This window comes from Megalops cyprinoides, chromosome 12 (assembly GCF_013368585.1).
Source record: "Megalops cyprinoides isolate fMegCyp1 chromosome 12, fMegCyp1.pri, whole genome shotgun sequence".
Taxonomy (NCBI): domain Eukaryota; kingdom Metazoa; phylum Chordata; class Actinopteri; order Elopiformes; family Megalopidae; genus Megalops; species Megalops cyprinoides.
The window spans coordinates 11,161,064-11,178,595 of NC_050594.1; the positions used below are offsets into that span (position 1 = coordinate 11,161,064).

Sequence of the window (17,532 nt, forward strand, 5' to 3'; positions counted from 1 at the left end):
ACCTCAGTTCAATCTAACTGCAATGCGCTCTGTCCACTGACATATTTATGTGAGTGATACATTTTAGCTTCTCATATGGGGCAGCAATCTGTCGTAAAGTTGCTGGTTTAATACCTAGTGGAGCACTGCTATGCATTACAATGATGATAATATGAATGAATTACATAGCACTTATATAGAATTTTCATTCAGCCAAGGTGCTTTGAATTGGATTTGAATTGAATTTAATCAGGAACTATATTGTCTGAGTAAATGTTCACCTGTACAATTGGTTGGGCAAGGTAAGAGCATCTACTAAGCAAGTCAATTTTATCAGACGATAACTGCACTCATGTGTTCATACAGCAAAAGCTGACCCTGTAATTTTAATGTGTTAAAGTTCTGTACAAAGCACATTGCGGCTAGTTTGACAAACCATTCCCCTACACTCCAAGACTCTCATTTGCGTTTCAGTTTCCTCTGACTGTGAAAACCTCATTTGTCTGTATTCGTGTTTGAAACACCATTAAGGACGACTGTTAGAATTTGTAAGTTAAGTTTTGTGAGGAGTACATGACATAGATGTAATTGTGCAGAGAGCATGTTTTTGTTATTTGAAATGTGATGTGAGAAGCAATGGGGCAATGCTGGTCTGCTCTGGGAGCATGCAGGATATGTTTCTTTACCTTGTTTTCTACAGCAATACTATACTCATCACCTCCCTTATACAGCCATACCCATAACCTACCCTCTTCTACAGCCATACCCATAACCCCTGGGTAATACATCAATACTATACCCATTTGATTTTGGTGGGTTTAATGCATGTGTGGCTTTCAACCACTAGAGGCTCCCATACACATAAAAGCAGAAAATAAGGTGCAGCTGTGTACAGTTAGATGTACGGTAGTTGTATGTAATAGTTTGTTACACAATACCAGGAAAGACATACTCCATAAAAATCATTTTATCACCAATATTTTGAAGATGTGTAGATCACATAATTTCAAAACTCAGATAATTCTCAACCACCTATAAAGAGACAATAAAGCAGACCTTTCACCTGAAGCTAACAGTACCCTGTAGCAGGCATATTAAAGGAGGGCACATTGCAGTGTCACTAAACAGTAGTACAGCTCCAGAAAATTGTTATTTCATTTGCTTTGCAGAGCCTCTTAAGCCATCTTCATTTTCATGTAACGTCTATTTATACAGCTGGGTATTTTCTGAAGTAGCTCAGCTTAATTATGTTGCTTAAGAGTACAACAGCTATGCTCCTTCATGGATTCAGTCCTGCAAGTTTATGTTTTGATCTTCAGTTTTGTGTAAACCCAGTGAGCACATTATGCCCAGTGTGTGTTAGATTTACCATGTTTTGGCTGCTGGGGGTTTAGTGTCTATCACTTTTAGCATGTCTAGGTTTCTCTAATTAGTTTCCATAAAATGTAGCATATTTAGGTTGCTGGATGATTAGTGTCTATCACAATTACTATGTTTAGTCAATAGACGGATTAGTTTCTATCACATTTAGCGTGTTTAGGCAGTTGGGAGATTAGTCTGGCAAACATACCTCCAAGCCTTGGAAAGCCAACACTAAAACAGGCACGGGTCTAAATTTTGATGTCTTGAAAATACAGCTCAGATGATGAGCCCTGGGGCTGCACTTACTTTGGAAGTGCAGCATCTGTGCCAACAGTTTAGTGGCACTAACACATTGTAAAGGGGTGACGGGTGGTCACACTATTTAGGGTGTTGTTATTTTCACACTATTTTGTGTGCTGTTGTGAATTTCAGAGCACAGTGTCATTTTTTGGCACCATGTTTTCACAATATTTAGGGCATTGTGAATATTCAGAGTGCGTTAGCATTTGGGGCACAGTGTTTTCACACTATTTAGGTCATTGGGAATTTTCAGAGCGCAGTAGCATTTTGGGCACAATGCAGTTGTCGTTTTTGCCATTGTGTTACTTCCACCTGAGACCTGGCAGCACAGTGACTACCCCTAAAGGGGTACTTGATTAAAAATAATGGTAAAATATAAAAAGACAAGGGAGAAGCATCTACTAATGAACACTAACAGCATTAGTTGTGAAACACAATTTAAAAATCTAAACTAAATTAAATCATTAATTAAATGTTATGAAACCAAATATTATTGCTTTATATCATTGTGTAATTAATTCTGCCATCTGTTAGAATTGCAGACGGTAAATATAACCAATTGTTTTCATTAGTGAAACATTAAAACACTTACAGCCAAAAACAAATGAAGTTGGCTCAGACAGGCCTGCATTTTAATCACAAAGAGAGAGGAAGAGAAATAGAAAACATAAGAAACAAAACCTATAGACAAAGCAAGTAAGAATAAAGTCAAAGAGCACACAATTTATGAAATATTTCCCTCAATTATGCAAGTATTGTTTTCATAGCAATGTAGAATGCATTAACTCTTTGGGCAAGAAAGTCTTGAAGGAGACAAATAAAGATTGTAAAAAAACATCTGAATTATTTCCTCTAGATTTTAAAGGAGGAATATCAGAAGCAGCTCACCTGTCGAGCAATGTTTGTCTGCATTCCTGTCTCCCCATATTCTCATAGCAGATGGTCTAATTCCTTCCCACTGTCCCTACTTTCTGAATGTTCCCGCAAAGGTGACCTACTCTCTGAATGTTCCCATAAACGTGACACATGCCTTGTCCTTGTACAGTACGCCACCAGCTCTCCTGAGAACATGATCACTTTTGCATGTTTTAGAAACGTGTTAGACACAGCAATGTGTGTAGGCAGAACACATTCAAATTGCGCCAAAGTCCAAATTCGTTGCCTTTAGTTGTTGATTGCTACGCCATCCTATGAAATATGATTATAAATTAGTGAAATGAATTAGTATTTTCAATTTCAGAAACTTGTGGGCTTTTTGTTCATTTTTATCTGGCTCGTCATTTAAATGGAGCCAAGAAATAAGTTTCCTTGCATTGATTAGAAAGCATGACTGACTGTAGTAATTGTGCTTCACAAATTTGAATATATTTTGATTTAAGTATGAGCCAATGTTTGTTATTCTTTTTCTCTCTTGACTGACTGAAATCAGCAATTGTGCTTTAAGCTCCTCTCACCAAAATATCTGCTGCACTCGCACACAAGCCATAAAGGATGAAAAGTACAATCCCCCAAATGCTCAGATGCAGCCAATGGCTGTTTTCTCCACATTATTTTTTAACTTGCTTTGTGGATTTAACTTTATTCTCATTACTTTTTAAAGGTATGATTTATGACAGTTGCAGTGTCTCCCACTATCAAGTAATGATGCACCATGGCACCAGCGTGAGCCCTTCTTTAAAAATTATATGACAGGTCTTCTGATTGGTCAGTGCACATTCCCACTTTTGACATGCCCATTGCCACATATATTAGTGCCATTAAAATACCAAGACTCAAAGTACCAAGCCCAAAATTCGTAGGACCTGTGCCACTTGATTGCACTTGTGTTTAACAATTGCCATACCTCTGCTTAAACAGGGTCAATAACATGTAAAGGACTTAGACTGAGACCTAAATTTAAGGATCAGTTTTTCTTTACACATATTGATTCATGCTGTCTTTTACTCTGTCTATTTCTTTAAAACCTTCTGATGGCAAAAACCTGTGGCAATATTTCAGTACTGTTGGCTGTTTTATAAACTGCAGATAATTGTTTTGTTTATAGATCAGTCAGACTGTCAAGTTGGCAAATTGTTTGGCCAGAGAATATTTCATTATTATTATTAGTAGTAGTAGTAGTAGTAGTAGCAGTAGTAGTAGTAGTAGTATGTACTATTATTTCTGTAGCGGAAGGAACAGCATCTCCACAGTTTGATACTACCATGTTTTGTCAGTCATTTCAGCCAAAAAAAAAAACAGGTCCTCCCCACCTTTATTGTGTAGCATCTCCTAAAGTGCAGAAGTCTAAGAATGACTGGGAGATGACTAAAGTTGAGGGAGACTGCCAGTTTAAAAGTGACATCAGAAGACTCCCTCCCAGCCCTGTCTCCATAGCAGCTGTTACTATGTCTTTGGGGTAGGGAAGGGGGCATACTAGCCTCATTAGCCTCCCTCTCTCTTTGCCTGTTATTAAATTAAAAACCTTTTTTCCACTCCATTTTCCATGTTTTATTGCCTACATTTGATTTCATTAAATTAAAGAAATGGGCTGGCAACACTGCCTGTGTGTAAATGTATTGTCATATTTTGTATCTAGACAGATGTGGATGCATAGGCAGATAAACCAAAAGATACACACAGAATAGCATTTTCTAATTTGTATTTTGCATATGTGGAAGATGTTATAGACCAGAATAATCTGCGTGGCTTGAAAACTTTTGCTTTTAAATTTTTATTCTCTCCATGAAATATGAAACCTTATTCAACAGAAAATCAAAGCAAACTGTATTGCTACATACATTGCTGACTCTAATCCAAAAGGACTGAAATTGTGAGTGTTGACTACCTCTATCATCTCTTTGACTTTATCCATATGTATAGAGCTGATTATTGCAGGCTGCAGACTCATAGATTTAAGTGTCAGAGTACATTTTAGATGCTAGGAACATTTTTTTTATTTCTTGTGTATTTATTTAGCCCCTTCATGTCGAACAGTGAAGCTAAAAGCTTATTTTATTTGAATGACCTTAAACCAGCTGATTGTGATATGTGTGGAGTTGTTTAATCTTCATTGTCCTAAAATTGTAACTTAGTCCTATTTTTGGAAATCTTGGTTGGTATCCTTTGTGATCCATTTGACAATGTTTTTAAAAAATCAATTTATACTTGCATTAAAAGAACTTTACTTCAGCTATAGAGACTAAGTCAGGGACACAGTGTTCCTTTTCTCCAAAAATAGATCTGTGCAGTGTAGAAGTTGGACTTCTGGCTGGATTAGATTAGTATTGTCTTTTGGTTTGTAAAAACTGCTCCAAAAATATCCCCTATGAACTCTTCATCTTCCCTACCTGTTTTTTCCTTGAAAAGCTCTGCTTTCACCAATCTTAAAGCATTGTAGTCTACATATTTAATTACCTTGTGGTTCTACCAGAGTCACACGTAAAGCCCTGCTCCTCTTACTGAGGAATTAATGCTGTGCCCTTTTCTCTCTGGAATGGGATAGAACAAGGATACATGTTCCAATGCAATCCACACTTTATAGCTTTATAGTTTTACTCTGTAAACTTTGTGTCTTCACATCATATACTTCACATCTTTACTGTCCGTGGTCTAAACCTCTAAACCTCACACTCTGTACTCCAAACTTTACATTTTAACACTTAACACTCTACATCTTTACCCTCTACAATTTACACTCTACATTCCACTCTCTACACCGCATACTCTACCCCTCTACATAACATGGGTCATGCATAACAGGGTACGTAAAAAAAAAGTTGCGAAGAGTCTTTATGGGTTGAATGGAACATGTATAAAAATAGCGTCATGTCACATGACCAAGGGGGGCATGGTAACTGGTATAGAGCTTTCCTCTTATCTTTGAGTAACAATAGTACAGTTTTTCTCACTATATATTCATTTCAGGGGGGCAAACTGGTGACTGTGTGTGACCATCAATAAATAAATAAATAGATAAATAAATAAATAAAGTGTCTGCTTAAAGTTACTGAGAGTTAATGACAAAATAATTAGGACCTGACACAGACAGTTAATTGTGTATGCTGTATATGCTGTTTTCACTCAGGCATTTGTCAGAAGTCACAATGACGTAGAAATTGGGGCATTATGCAGCTTTTGGAAAGACGTTCATGTCTGATATTCATTTCTTAACCTTAATTATTAGGCTCCCTTGAGATATAGTCTGGTAGTTAAACAGCCAAATTAGCACTGAAGTAATAACTGAATCAGAATGACTATAATTTCATCATTTGAATCATGATGGGAGTCTGTGCTTTCTGAGGACAGATCCATAGGAAGGGAGGATCTGAAGGAGCCACACTAACATTTCTAATCCTGCTTTGCAGAGAGAGATAAAGGACTTGTGTATAGACTCATTTCACTGACCTTAGGCTGCTGGCCTGCTGTATTTGGAACCTTTACATCATATCGTCTCTGTCTTTGCCTTTGTTTTTGTTTTTTGTTTTTTTTTTGCTGTAGACTGACAGAAGCTCAGCTTCCTATACGCACTTAGTAAAGTGACTTTAAATTATACTTTTAATTCTGATTTTATCAATATGTAAGGAGTTCAGTCCTCGCAACTGCCTAACGTTAGCTAAAATGTACAGCTAGTGTTAAATTTATCTGGAAGGATTCCCTTTCAAAGGTACAGAAGTCCCGGAGGACTAACTGTGCTGGTTCTGTCCACAGCTGCAGGACGAACTGGAGCAGGAGTACCAGGACAAGCTGGGCCGGCTCCCGGTGGAGATCCAGGAGTTCGTACAGGAGGCCACTAGAGGGAAGCTCAGCGAGGACGACGACCTCGGCAGCCCCCCTCCAACTGACACGCCCCAAAAACCCCATCAGAAGGCCAGCCAATCAGACAATGACATTGAAAAATCTAACCATAAGGCCAGCCAATCAGAAAACGAGACAGAGGAGGACGTCGCGGAGAAAGGGTCGGACCTGCCGCTCTAGGCTGCCCCGCGGCGCTTTGCTCTCATCTTTATGTTTCAGTAACACTTTTTCTTTCAGACTAGCAGCAGTTGTGTTAAAGCTGGAGCCTTTACTGATCTGTTCACAGCAAACTTTACTTGAAGCATTGGGACAGAGAGGAACACTTATTTTGTCTTTCTAATCATTATGAGTAGGCAGTGTAGCGATGTTTTTCCATATTATTTTTATTATACTGTTGTTATCACGGTTACAGCGTTTGTTTGTTTTTTACATGAAAAGAAATTGCTGATATTCTCAAAAAGGTTTTGATATTATCATGTGTTTTCTTTTTATTGTTCTTGTTATACCAAGGCAGCCCTTAGTAAGTGGGCAATGGCAAACTGGCAAGATGCTGAGTGGCATTGTCTTGATAAAGCCAGTTATTCGGATCTTCTGTTTTTTCCATGTGTCAAGTAAATTCATCTTCCAGTTGACCTGCTGTATATTCAGACCAGATGTCTGCTCCCGTAACACACAGCGCAAGACTCTTGTACTGTGTAAACTTGCACTGACACTGCAGGGCTATTCCACAACTGCTGGCTTGCTGATTCCATTTAGCTCCTTTACAAATACTTATTTGTGGGCATGCATGCGTGTGTGTGTGTGTGTGTGTGCGTGCGTGCGTGCGTGCCTGCGCACGTGTGCGTGTGTGCGTGCATGTGTGTGCGTACTTGTGTTGCTGCTGAAAATATTTACTTTAATTTTATGTATGAACTTTTTTTTTCTTTTTTGTAAACATGATGTATAGATCAGTTAGACGCTTGGTTTGACTGCAGACTTTAGAGGTTTCCGACAGTGTCAGATATGCATGGTTAAAAAGTGTTAATTATTGTGTGTTATTGGACACATGTGTACAGGTGAACTGTAGAGTCATAGTTGTGATGCAATTGTTCAGATTGAAGTGTCTTTCAGCTTTTAAAATAGAACCTTATTTATAACCACAACTGAAATTATATTTTCAATAAGTTGCACTGCAGAAGAATAATATTGTATATATCTTAGAATTTTCAGTGATGACAGTAAATCCACAATGCAGTCACATTTTATTCCATTTCACTTTTATTCAAGTTCGAATGCTTTAAACAGAACGGCTTCACACATTGTTTTTGCTGCCATTGGCACAGTTCTCGGGACTAGAAAGTAGCACTAGTTTCAAAGGCTTAATGGAATAGTGTATGTAAAAGACTTCACCTGGACCTCATATTATTACTGAATCTAGCACTGAAGTGGTTGTCATTGCTGTTGCTGAAGAGCATTGTGCAGACAGAATGAAAGGGAAGGCAAACTTGTTTATTGATTGAAAATAAAGCCCCCATATACTTTTGTTACCATGGTGATCTGAGCACAAGTTTTGATTAATAACGCCATCATGCAATTAGACAGTCTACTCTACATAATTAAAATCAGCAGCAAATGAAAGCAGTCTGCCTGACATTTTCACTGGTGATAGTATCATAACACTTAACTTACCCCCAGCAATTTTATCAATATGTGTTGTTCTTGTCTGGCACAATAGATTTTGAAGCCCTTCTACAAACATAGGCTATTAGTGCTGCATTGCCCAGGAATAGTGCACAGGTATGTAGCATTTTTCATGGTGTTTTATTAACTGACTTGGAGGATTATGTACCTTTACCTTAATTTCCGTACAAGTTCAACACGTTACAGACCATCTGAAATCAATATCAATTATAACAGTGATCTTAATATTTTGGTTTTCAATTGGTTTCATAATTCAAAGTGATATTTTGTTAACCTGATGTTTTTAAGCATGCAAGGGCTTAAATTTGTGATTTGGTCATTTACATTGCACAGACATAATAAATATATAAAGTGTACAATACCGACTTTACATAAAATATCTTTTTCTAAGTTGTAACTCTTCCATTTAACAGTTGACATGTATAATGAATCTACACACATACAGTAAATCCGAAACATTCTTAAATGTGAGCCATTTGAAGGATTTTGATAATTCACTTTTAAAAAGAAAACCGCATTGCAAGAATATATACAAAACTGACTTGTTTTTTTCTTTCGTTTTGACAGTTTGGCTAAAGGCCTTTTTTATTCATTTTAATATGACTTGAATTAAATTGATACTACTTTAGTGAAAATCTTTCTTTAAATGTTCTTATTGAAGTGACAGTTCTGTGCCTTTGAGATTCTGCCATGTTACATGTGGAATGTATAAAATGCATTTTTGTGTGAACAGTTGATGTTTGGAGCCATCTATTTCAATGGACTGTATATGCTCTTTTAATGTTTACACTGCTGAGTTCTGCTTGAGTTAAGAAGTGTTTATGACAGATTTATTTATTAAATACCAATTTTATTTCCTCTTTCAGATAAATGTTTTTCAGAGTTTATATTGTGTTTGATATGCACATATTTTCTAGCTGTGATCATGTATTTCAATAGTTGTTTTTTTTACTTTACAGATTAAGGCATTGAAGTTTAAGTGACGTTTGTGTTGTGATTGGGTTTGATATGAGTATCAATCTTGTAAATTTCATTTAGATGTAAGTGGATATTGTATGATTTTGTGATTGGTCTTAAGTGCTCATGATGTAATAGCTCTGACAAGTGATTTGATTAAAAATAAATTGATGAACAACATTTTGTAAATGGAATAAAAGATATTCTATGCAATTGTGTGGCATGATAACTTCCATGTTTGATTTAATGTGCTTTCATCATTGTTTGACAGGAAAGAATTAAAAAATAAAATGAAATCATCTCATTGTTTGTATTGTCTCTCATATTCATGACAGGAAAGGATCTGTGTATAAATCTAACTCTTAGCCTGCTTTGGGAGAGGAGGAATACCACTATAAAATGTTCAGTCATGTACATTTTTAAATAGCTGCACATTTTTTGTATGCGTTTTCAACTACAGAGCTCTCACTATTATTTGAAAATTGTCATTTGACAAATAAAAAATTCAATGTACTCTACTCATGATGACCCAGACCTACCTCTTGTTCAAAGCAGGAATGCTTGCATCATGAAAGTTTGTGAATGGAGCATTGTGTGTGTTGTATCTTTGAACGGTTATACTTTATGAGGTAATCTAAGCTTGTTATTATTGACAACACAATATTATAGCAAGCATGACAGCATCCCTAAAATTCCCCACAATCACTTGTAAGAAATTAAATGTACTCACCCAGAAACTCTGACTTTGTTTGCTCTTACTTGGTAGGTGTTTAACATACCCGGGGGCTTTCCTGACCTACCCTGACACAGCTGTGTATGCGGCAGAACGGGCCACTTTGTAAATGCATGTGCCACATCAGCTGGGTACCTCCTTCGGTTGTCCCTAGGGTCATGTTTTGGGTTAGGGTTAATGATAGGCTGAAGGTCAGGGCTAGTTTGAGGGATAGGGAGAGGATTATGGGATTTTTAAGGTTTCTGGTTATGGTTAGGGTTAGGTGACCCCTTTAAGTACAGTAGAAATGATAGAACTCACAAGGGAGAAAGTGTGTCAAGTCGCCTCCGTGTTCCGAAATACAAGCTCAGCCTCTCTTGGACCCGCCTCTTATCGGTACTTGCTCCACACTAGTAGAATAAGCTTCCTGCTGAGAGTCGTACAACAGACTCCCTGGGTGCCTTCAAGAGAAAGCTGAAAACTCATCTTTTCAAGCTGTATCTCTAGTCTACCTTCCTCTCTATCTATCCCTATGTTCTATTAAAAAAACACTCTACACTAGTTTAGCACTTCACTCAGTATCTTACTGACCTCCTGTAATACTCTTCGATAACTACTCTTAGCATAGTGATGCACTTATTTGGAAGTCACTTTGGGTAAGAGCCTCTGCTAAATGATGTAATGTAATGTAATGTAATGTAATGTAATGTGTGCTGCAAGCTGAAGAGAGACAAATCTGACAGAGGGAACAACATCTAATGGGACACCAGTAACTAACGAAAGACTCAGAAGACCCAAGTGCAGAGGTTCAGTACTTTAATAAAGAGTCCAACAAATCCAAATCAGAATCTTCAAGAATGGTCAAAAACACAAGCCAGGGTCAAAAAACAGGGAGAGCAAAACAAGAGTCTGAAATAAACAATCCAAATCACCAGACAAAGAGCAGGGTCAAAAAAGACAGGCAAACAGGTCAAAGACCAAGAACTGAGTAAAGTACAAACACCAATGAACCAGTTCAGTATAGCAAGCACAATACCTCACAAAGAGGTGCCTGAAACTGCAGCCCTTAAATCCCCCAGTGGTGATTAGATGAATTTGCTGCAGGTGTGGTTAAAACTCAGGCGACTCAGAGCGTGGGTGTGACTGAACAGGAAGTTGGCTGGAGGCAGGTCTGACAGTAACCAACTCCAATGTTTTCTCAAATGAACACAATGTTGTTTTTATCATGACATGGTAGTACCTCATCAGAATGAACCTTGCACTGTAAGACTGAGAAAAATGAAAACTCTTTGAAGTATAGCAGAACCTTTTGCACATAGATACTACAGGTATGTCAACAATTTATATAAATCTGTTATACCAAAATACATAATTATAATGTATCTGCTGTACAACCATTTGATTTTGTGTTGATTGTTTAATTTGTAATTACGGGGAAAAAAAGTACTTCAGTAGGGCTCCCAAGTGGCTCAGCCAGGTACAACTTGGATTGGAACCCGGTTATGTCATCTGCTGACAAGACTGGGAGCTTAGAGTTGCAGTGCAAATTGGTTTTGTTCCACCAGGGACATGGGTGGGTAAGTTAGCCAGTCCACTTGTCACACTAGGTGATATGAGCACGTTTGAGGATTGCACTCACTATGTACGATACTCCCACACTTTGACGCAAGCCTAGTGTACAACTGGAAATTCCAAATTGTGTGAAAATGGGGGAAAAAAGCATAAGAAAAAGGGCCCTTGATAGCACCTCCATTCCATTTCTGCGCAAAGTCATTTTAGGTCACCCAATCTCTATGTTATGATTACAATTACTAGCATTTTGAGTGTAGTGCATCACACTGCTGCGTTAGATGCCATCAAGGGAAAATCTTTCCGTCAGTAATGGATGATTACTGCCCTGATTCAGTCTGAAATCCCACACCATAATACTTCAGCCTAGGGATGCTTCTTATCCATGTTAAGATCAGAGTAACACTTGCATTTCGTTGTTAGTCATCGTTAAAGGACAAATGAGGAATGATTCCAGGTCTAAATGTATCAGTTTCACCCTTCCCAGGTGGAGTCTTGAACATGACATCACGCTAACCTGCCCCTCCCTTCCTGCTCAAAGCCTCGGGGCTTGCAGGTGACAGGCTTTCAGGTCGTGAGCACACGGAAGTTGCAATAATAACACAAATCAAAAGCTCCATCTTAACAAAGAAATACATTTTCTGATGTTTACAAGCTCTTCACTACGTCTGCCTGCAATGCACAATGAATTGTGTAAATAAATCTGACGACCTATTTAGACAAAAATATGCCATTGTGCATGGCTGGGCAGTGAGAAATGAGGGAAAGTCCGAAAAGTCTGGCTGTCCTTTAATACACGCAGCGTCGGCTGTTCGGGCGTTACTAAACGCTGACTTTCTCCACAGACTCTTACGCCTACTGTACATCACACTGTTCTTGTTCATTGGCAGGACGCGCGCACTCCCTCTTTTTAGCCGCATTTAAGGAAGGACCCACATGCACAACCTGTCATCCGCACGGCCAGGAGTTCCTTTTTTCAGTTGCATCCTCTCATTTTGCAGAGGAAGGGGACTAAACGGTCTTAACGGAGGAGGAACAGGGAACAGCGCAGCGGAGATAAAGGCACAGATCAACCTCACCAGAAGCCTCAGTTTCTTTAAGACCGTTACCTCGACATCCGCGAATCTCACTGATGTAAGTAACCTGGTCTAACGTTACGGATGTTGTGAGCCGTTTGTTTGCGTCCTGCTGCAGGACTGGTTGTTCACCGGAGCACTTTCTGACAGTATCGGACGACTGGGAAAAGCTGAAGGGTCTGTACGACTTAACTAAGATAAACTTCTAAATAGTGACCACGTTTGCAAATGTTCTGATGCCAACGCACCTTGTCTAGCTATACGGCAGCTAGTTAAAAGGGAGCTAGATCTTATTTTGAACATAAGCGCTCAACTGGCGTGCAGTCTTGCTGGACAGGTTTCTATCGATACAGATAGCTAGCTTGCTAGCTATTTAGCTCAAAGTCACAGCTATCATTGATTGTGAACTCGAAGAAACCCTATTCTCAGGTGTCAATATCAAACTGAAATATATGCATTAAAACAATATCTCTAAACTGAGAGCGTATGTTGTTTGTCAATACCTAGATAGACTGGTATTTTTAATTTTTAATTTTTAACCAATCCTTGGGGTTTTTTTTGCATTTCCTGGGGCGATTCAGACATTTGCAGGCAAGAATTTGCTAGTTGTTTGCCAGACCAGCTCAGCGTCCTGGCTCAAATAGCCCGCTTTTCGAACTATTGCTTTTAATTTACACATGGAGCTAGCCAGTGCTGCGTGTGATGGTAAAATATCTTTGTTCACAAGTTTGGGAGGTAGGTAGGTTCCTAACTGGCTAGGTTGTTTGTTAACTTGCTTGTCAGGATACCAGGCTCTATTGCCTTTCTTAACATTATCTACAAAGTCAGCGAGTTTCTGTCCACTGTCAGGAATAAAAGTTCCACGTGTAATTGAGACTAGCAGTTAATTTCGAATTTGCTCGTTATCTTGGTAAATGAGAATCTGCTATCTCTCTAAACCATGCGGTCCCTGGTGTGGCAGCTGTACAGCAACGCCGAGGGAGAGGAGATCCGTGCTAGGCAACATTGTATCTGCATATAATGTATTTAAATTTAATTAAAATGGACTTAGAATGCATTTTGGATGTTGTATTTTCTAAATACAGACAAGTTTCATGAAAATACAGGCTATGTGATGAGAAATTGCAACTGTTTTGCTTTGGCGATAAGCATGTGCATTTCGGGAGTACCTCAGGAGTGTCAGTTGCGTGTTTATTCACGCTTTTTATTATAACGCAATTAATATTTTGTGAAAGCATAGTTAACACCCTCTTAACCTCTTCAGTGGCACCAAAAATTACAAGAGATGTTCATGAAAAGACAAGTTGTGAGTTTTCTGTCGGGCCTGTGGTCTGAAGGCATCCTTTAGGTTGACCTCAAAATCCTCACCACCATGCATTGGACGGAGACCTCTTCCAGGGCATTCAAGGGTATTTCGTCCAGTTATGTGACAGCTTGTAATCTACTCTGTCACAGAATAAGTCTTCGTGATAGTGTCACAGTCTCTGTCCCTTGTTCTCTAATGGAATTTAGTAATTAGGCAGTTCGAACCCAAGAAGCCCCAGTTCTCGTCAGTGTGAAATTAGACAGAGCTCCCTGACTACATTAAGTACCAACTGCCAATATGACATCTGTCTCAGTGGAAAACATCACTCTGTCCCTTGTAGAATCTCTCTCTCCTTTTAAAGGCACATTGCGAAAAAAGCTTTTAATTAGCTCTGCCCAGCTCTGATGGAAGGAACATAACCATGATTGCAATGCAATGGGAAAGATGTTGAATTTTTTTTTTAAATAATGCTTTATTTGTCTCATTGTGCTTAATGTCCTTTCAGCCAAAATGTGTTGTGCAGGGTTTTCATTTCATCTGAATAAAATGTTAGGTGGGACTTGAGATAGTTTTGTGTTTTTCACAACGGTAGGCCTACATCATGCCCTTGTGTTTATAGTCGTTTTTGATCACATAGCCTCAAGGCACTTATGCTTTCACTGAGTGCTGCTGTATCCGGACACACTGTACAGAGGAGTAAGTGAGAGGAGCATGCTTCCAAATGAGAATGAGTCAATACCAAATGAAAAAGTCTAACCAGTGAAAATGTAGTACTGGCCTCCATATGATTGTTTGGTGCTTTAGATTAACAGTGATAAGAAACATTTGAGAGGTTTGCTCTTGATGTTGAAAGTTATAGTAGGGTGACCATACGTCCTCTTTTTCCCAGACACGTCCTCGTTTTGGGACCTAAAGCACGCGTCTCTAAACGAGGACGTGTCCGGGAAAAAGAGGACGTATGGTCAACCTAGTTATAGAAATGGGCAACTAAAATAGTGATGGTGGTTCTTGTAGAGTGGTTCCAGATGATGACCTGTACTTTAGAGTGGTGCTGAGTGACTTTTTTTTTTGTCCTTTGTAGTCAATGGTTTGAAGCAGCCTGCAGCAAACTCACGTCACTCCAGCTTGTTGTCATAGAGACTTGCAATGTTAGAGAGGAACCACATCTATACAGTTTTTTGTAAAGAGCGGTATTCTTCTTTGGAACAAAAGAAAAGCCCTTAAAATGGAAGATAATACCGTTATGGCTCTATCAAAGTGAAACCCACATGCTGTGAATATTTTCCATTCATTTACACCATTAATAATGTAGCTGTTTTTCCACGTTACGTACACTCATAACCCCTCTCTGTGAGATACTGTAGTTCTTTCACATACCACCTATTCTAATAGGTGGTATTTCACATACCACCTATTCCAATGTGCCGTTTCACAGCTGGAGTCAATTGTCCAGCTCTGAAAAGGACCTGCAGTATTCTTTGTGAAAGTTCCAGAAGTAGAAAAAATGGCATCTTAATGAGATACTAACTTTATATTAGCTTTAGGTTGGCAGATTTGAAATATACATTTTTTAATCCTGAATAGCAACAGAGAACTTCCCTCTCTCACCCTGAATGAGGCGATTTTGTTTGTGTTGGACAGTGGCGATTGTGTGCTCTTACACTGCTGGATAAACAGAAGCTCAGGGGACAGGGGCTGTAATGGAGGCTAGGGGTTGGGTTGCCTGATGTATTGGCTTGTCCCTGGCCTTCTTCAAGGATGGGATATAGCAACGTGTCTGTGAAATTTGTATTATTAGTAATTTCAGTAAAAACGTACGGTATGCTCTGATCCTGCTTCTCTTACAGTTTACCTTAGGGACAGCCTGGCAGAGACAGCAGAGCTGTCATTAATTATACCTTGGCCCAGTTTTAATTTAAACGAAAAATGAGCTGTTGTTACATTGTAGAATTTCTTCCTGACACATCATTATGAGGTGCACTCCTGTCACAAAATTGTTTGGATAGCATTAAAATTTGGTTAAAGCCTGTGTTACAGTGAAGCTTATTTTACGCTGTACTTCAGGTTTTTTTGTGCCACTGGTGAAAGGAGGTTAGAAGTGTGTCAGCTTTCAGCATGGTTTTAGCACCTGAATCCAGGGCGCTCTGTCCTAATGTGCTAACTATATTAACACACATAATTTGCTCACAGAAACGGTCAACACCCCGATCAGCCCCAAGTGTCATTCTGATCGTACATGTGGGCAGTGAGAAGTGTGTTCTTTTGCGTTTACATTTATGCTTTACACTTTCATCTGTTAAAAACCGAAATTAATGGAAATGTCTGGTGCAATGGCACACTGTTTTCGTGTATTGTTTCTGAATTGCAGTTGTATGGATGTTATGGATGTCTCCATGATTATGGAACTCAGGAAAGATGAGATATAAATCAGCATCTCGCAGTACCTCTTTTTATCTAGAACTATTCTACCATCTACAGCATGAATATTATGACTCAATAAAATGATCAATTCATTGACAGTATAACCTATGTAGCCTACATATTGTATGATGACAGATGGTCATTATGTGAAAGATGACATGACATTTTGTATTTCCTTCCGTAGGATTGTTCTTTATAGAGCCATGAATATTTAATAGAATAAGTATACTGTATTGCAAATAAGTGCTCTTAACAATCAGGACTGCCAGGTGTTGCCATTCTCTGCATATAATCACAGTGTAATTTTGTAGTTTATTATTTTGTAGGCTACTTTATACAATCCAATTGTATTTATCTGTAAAAACATATAAAATGTCAATGGTAATCCATGTTCATGGTAATATGGTTATGGTAAGTAAGGTTTCTGTAAACAGTCACATAGGGTTTTGGGGGGGGGGGGGTGCTGATGAGAAACAGGAGTAGGGTGAGATGATGGGGGAGGAGGTGACTGGTGTTGAGTGAAGTGATGGGGGAGGAGGTGACTGGTGTTGAGTGAAGTGATGGGGGAGGAGGTGACTGGTGTTGAGTGAAGTGATGGGGGAGGAGGTGACTGGTATTGGCAAAGAGGTGAGGATAGAGGAGGATTATTGGGGTTGAAATGATTCTTTGGTTGATCTCACAGATGGTCAAATGGTTCGTTGTGGTTTGCGGAATATATGGTGGAAGACTGTGGTGCTTTCAGACTCTTTTCCTGTTGGGAGTAACTTTTTGAGGTCTGTTAAAAGGGTCTCTAAAACAGCTGAGTTGGGCAGGCTTTCATAGAGGAGATGTTTTGCCCTTAGGAAGTGCGTCACATCTGTGGGGAAGGCTATGGCTTTACATCTTAAGTGGCCAGATGACTTCTAACATTTGGAAATGGCTCTGGACAACTATTCACAGCTGTACAGAGTGCTGAGCGCTGATACCCAACTGGCAGTGATGTTGCATCAGGACCTCGCTTTGTTACACACACACACACACACACACACACACACACACGCTTACATATTTTAGATAGCCTATACGTGTAGTGTACATAGACCTATACAGTACACATACACGTACAGAGGAAAAAATTATATAATAATATATATATGTATATATGTATACATATTATATTATATATATATATATATATATATATATATATATATATATATATATATATATATAAATAATAATTTGATTAGCAATTAATATGTGCAACAATTACAAGTTGTGAAAGGAGGTATAATAATGACTGAATGCTATCAAAGGTGACATTGAAATGAATTGAATTAACCTACTTAAAAATATTTATGAAACTCCCACATCCTGCAGCACAAGGTACCTACTGTGATTCCCCCAGGCTGTGGCAT

At 38.7% G+C, this 17,532-nt stretch overlaps 1 protein-coding gene across 3 annotated transcripts in view; it reads left to right on the plus strand.

The window, feature by feature from the left end:
• The window catches only part of LOC118787116 (1-phosphatidylinositol 4,5-bisphosphate phosphodiesterase beta-1), a 63,819-nt gene extending 56,997 nt beyond the window's left edge, over positions 1-6,822 (plus strand). For 2 of the 3 annotated variants that reach the window (XM_036542548.1, XM_036542549.1), the window contains exon 32: positions 6,328-6,822. In XM_036542548.1, the coding sequence (XP_036398441.1) occupies positions 6,328-6,594 (267 nt within the window). In that variant the 3' untranslated portion in view covers positions 6,595-6,822. The remainder of the gene's footprint in view (positions 1-6,327) is intronic. The other variant, XM_036542550.1, reaches the window with a different exon arrangement.
• Positions 6,823-17,532: the final 10,710 nt, after the last annotated feature.